The sequence below is a fragment of the Triticum urartu genome, chromosome 6A (genome assembly GCF_056163025.1).
Source record: "Triticum urartu cultivar PI428250 chromosome 6A, HENAU_Tu73, whole genome shotgun sequence".
NCBI lineage: Eukaryota > Viridiplantae > Streptophyta > Magnoliopsida > Poales > Poaceae > Triticum > Triticum urartu.
This window is the reverse complement of record NC_141878.1, coordinates 16,978,862-16,981,785: the sequence shown is the minus strand read 5'-3', so window position 1 is coordinate 16,981,785 and position 2,924 is coordinate 16,978,862. Positions and strand designations below refer to the sequence as shown.

General features: G+C 43.8%; 1 protein-coding gene across 1 annotated transcript; it reads right to left on the bottom strand.

Annotated features, from left to right (window-relative positions):
* Positions 1-266: 266 nt before the first annotated feature.
* Positions 267-945, bottom strand: LOC125516352 (agamous-like MADS-box protein AGL80). The gene has a single exon (XM_048681820.2). It carries the CDS (start codon positions 900-902, stop codon positions 267-269), a length of 636 nt encoding a protein of 211 aa, XP_048537777.2. The 5' UTR covers positions 903-945.
* Between the last annotated feature and the right edge of the window lie 1,979 nt (positions 946-2,924).

Here is a 2,924-nt window from a genome sequence, read left to right as displayed (position 1 = left end):
ACAACCTCAACGTTGCAACTAACTCACGAAACAAATAGAGCATGGAAGAGATCCATAATAACAATAACCATGACTAAAATTGCCTTTACTAAAACAGGAACATTGAGACCAAATGTCTCATCTTATTGACGATATGTCATGTACACATCTTATTTTTTTGCAGGTAATCCATCCATCTTATGAGCCATTCCAAAACTAAATAAAAAAAGATGACACATGTAGCTGGTCATGCGCTACCTGTGGAATTCCTCTCCCTTCTTACATATTCATAGACCAGTATTGTGTCCATTGTAGATCTGGGTGTCGGGGTTCCCTTGGGACCTCGCCATGTCAAGCCATCCCTCCTGCTGCTGTCGCAATGCCTGATACATCGGAGACCCCATGTCCATGCCGCCGGTGACATATGGCGCCTGGGCTTGGTAGACTGGCGGCTGCCCAGTTATTTTCGTGATGCGCTCCCTCAGGCTCTTAAGGATTAACTCTAATTTCCCGGCCATGGTTGTGAGCTCCTCGATGTTTCCTGGGAGGTGTCCACTGACCATGGCCTTGTGCAAGAGAATCCTGGCCTCACGGTCCTCTCGCTCGCACCTAATCTTCTCTACCTGATGTCGGAGTTGTATGAGGCGCCGGCTAAGAATGGTCTCCTGGTCCATCTTCTTCTTTAGCTGTGGCACCTCTGGCATGCTCTTGAACCGACTTAGGATAGCCATCGCCTCGGCATGGGATGGGAACACCTCTGGCACCATTGCGCCCTCACCATACACCAGCACACAGGCCTTGGCATTGCACAAGGTGGCCACCTCACCGGCCTTCTTCATCAGGTTCTTGGTACGCTTCTTCAAGGTATTGAGCCGCGTCGAGTCATTGCGGATATACCGGAGGGCCACCTTCTTGCGAGCCATTGTCAGCTAAGGGGAAAATCTGCAAAGGAAGGAAAATTGCTAGTTTGGGTGGATTTATAGTGGCGGGCTTGCTAGGATGAGGAAGCTGGAACCATGTCGATGGAGGATATGATAGATTTTGGGGCCAAACTTAATTGTGCCCAGCTGTAACTTTGGTATATATCAAAAACTTTTAGATTTACTTCCTAAGACCGCATATTTCGTCAATCAATACGAAATTTCTCGTCAATCACTGGAGAAACTATATGGAAGGTTTCTGTGAAGAGGCTCATGCATCTTATTACTAGGACATGCCTATTTTACCAAAACGTATTGCCAAACTATTTTTTCAGTTTAATTCTATCCAAAGTTGGATGTTTATTCAAAATATAGATCATCCCATCTACCACTGATTCCTTTGTATCTAAATTAAGAAAATATTTTTAGAGTAGATTCTGGTAGTCCTTGACTTGCATATTGCTACCCCTTGAAGAGGAAAGGGTGATGCCGCAAAGTAAAGTAAGTATTTTCCTCTGTTTTGATAACCAAGGTATAAATCCAGGAGGAGACAACACAACAAGCCGCCGTATACCTGCACAAACAAATACCAACTTGCACCCAACGCGACAAAGGGGTTGTCAATCCCTTCACGGTTATTTGCAAAGTGAGATCTGATATAGATGGATCAACGGTAAAGTAATATTTTTGGTATTTTTGTTTCATGTAACGGAGAGTAAAAGATTGCAAAGGAAGTAAATTGACTAAAATTATAGATCGGAAACTTATATGATGGAAAATAGACCCGGGGGCCATAGGTTTCACTAGAGGCTTCTCTCAAGATAGAAATTATTACGGTGGGTGAAAAGTTACTGCCGAGCAATTGATAGAAAAGCGCAAAGTTATGACGATATCTAAAGCAATGATCATGAATATATGCATCACGTCCATGTCAAGTAGGCCTAAACGGTTCTCCATCTACTACTATTACTCCACACATCGACCGACTCCTGCCTGCATCTAGAGTATTAAGTTCATAAGAACAGAGTAACGCGTTAAGTAATACGACATGATGTAGCGGGATTAACTCAAGCAATATGAGGAAAACCCCATCTTGTTATCCTCGATGGCAACAATATAATACGTGCCTTGCTGCCCCTACTATCACTGGGAAAGGACACCGCAAGATTGAACCCAAAGCTAAGCACTTCTCCCATTGCAAGAAAAACCAATCTAGTTGGCCAAACCAAATCGATAGTTCGAAGAGACTTGCAAATATATCAAATCATGCATATAAGAATTCAGAGGAGATTCAAATAATATTCATAGATAAGTTGATCATAAATCCAAAATTCATCGGATCTCGGCAAACACAACACAAAAGAGTATTACTTTGAATAGATCTCCAAGAACATCGAGGAGAACATGGTATTGAGAATCAAAGAGAGAGAAGAACCCATCTAGCTACTAACTATGGACCCGTAGGTCTGTGGTAAACCACCCACGCTTCATCGGAGGGGCAATGATGTTGATGTAGAAGCCCTCCGTGATCGAATCCCCCTCCGACAAGATGCCGGAAAAGGACCCGAGATGGGATCTCATGGGTACAGAAGGTTGCGGCGGTGGAAAAGTGGTGTCGTGGATCCCCTAGAAGTTTTCAATGTATTTGAGAATATATAGGGGGAAGATCTAGGTCAGGGGGTCAGTGAGGGGCCCACAAGGTCGGGGGGCGCGCCCTACCCCTTGGGCGCGCCCTCCACCCTTGTGGCCGCCTCGTGGTTCTTCTGACTTGCACTCCAAGTCTCCTGGGTGTCTTCTGGTCCAAGAAAAATCATCGCGAAAGTTTTATTCCGTTTGGTATTCCATTTCTGTGGAACTCTAAATCAAGGAAAGACAAGAACTGGCACTGGGCTCTAGGTTAATAGGTTAGTCGCAAAAATCATATAAAATAGCATATTAATGCATATAAAACATCCAAAACAGATAATATACTAGCATGGAACAATAAAAAATTATTACTCTGGAGAAGAATCAAGCATACCCAAG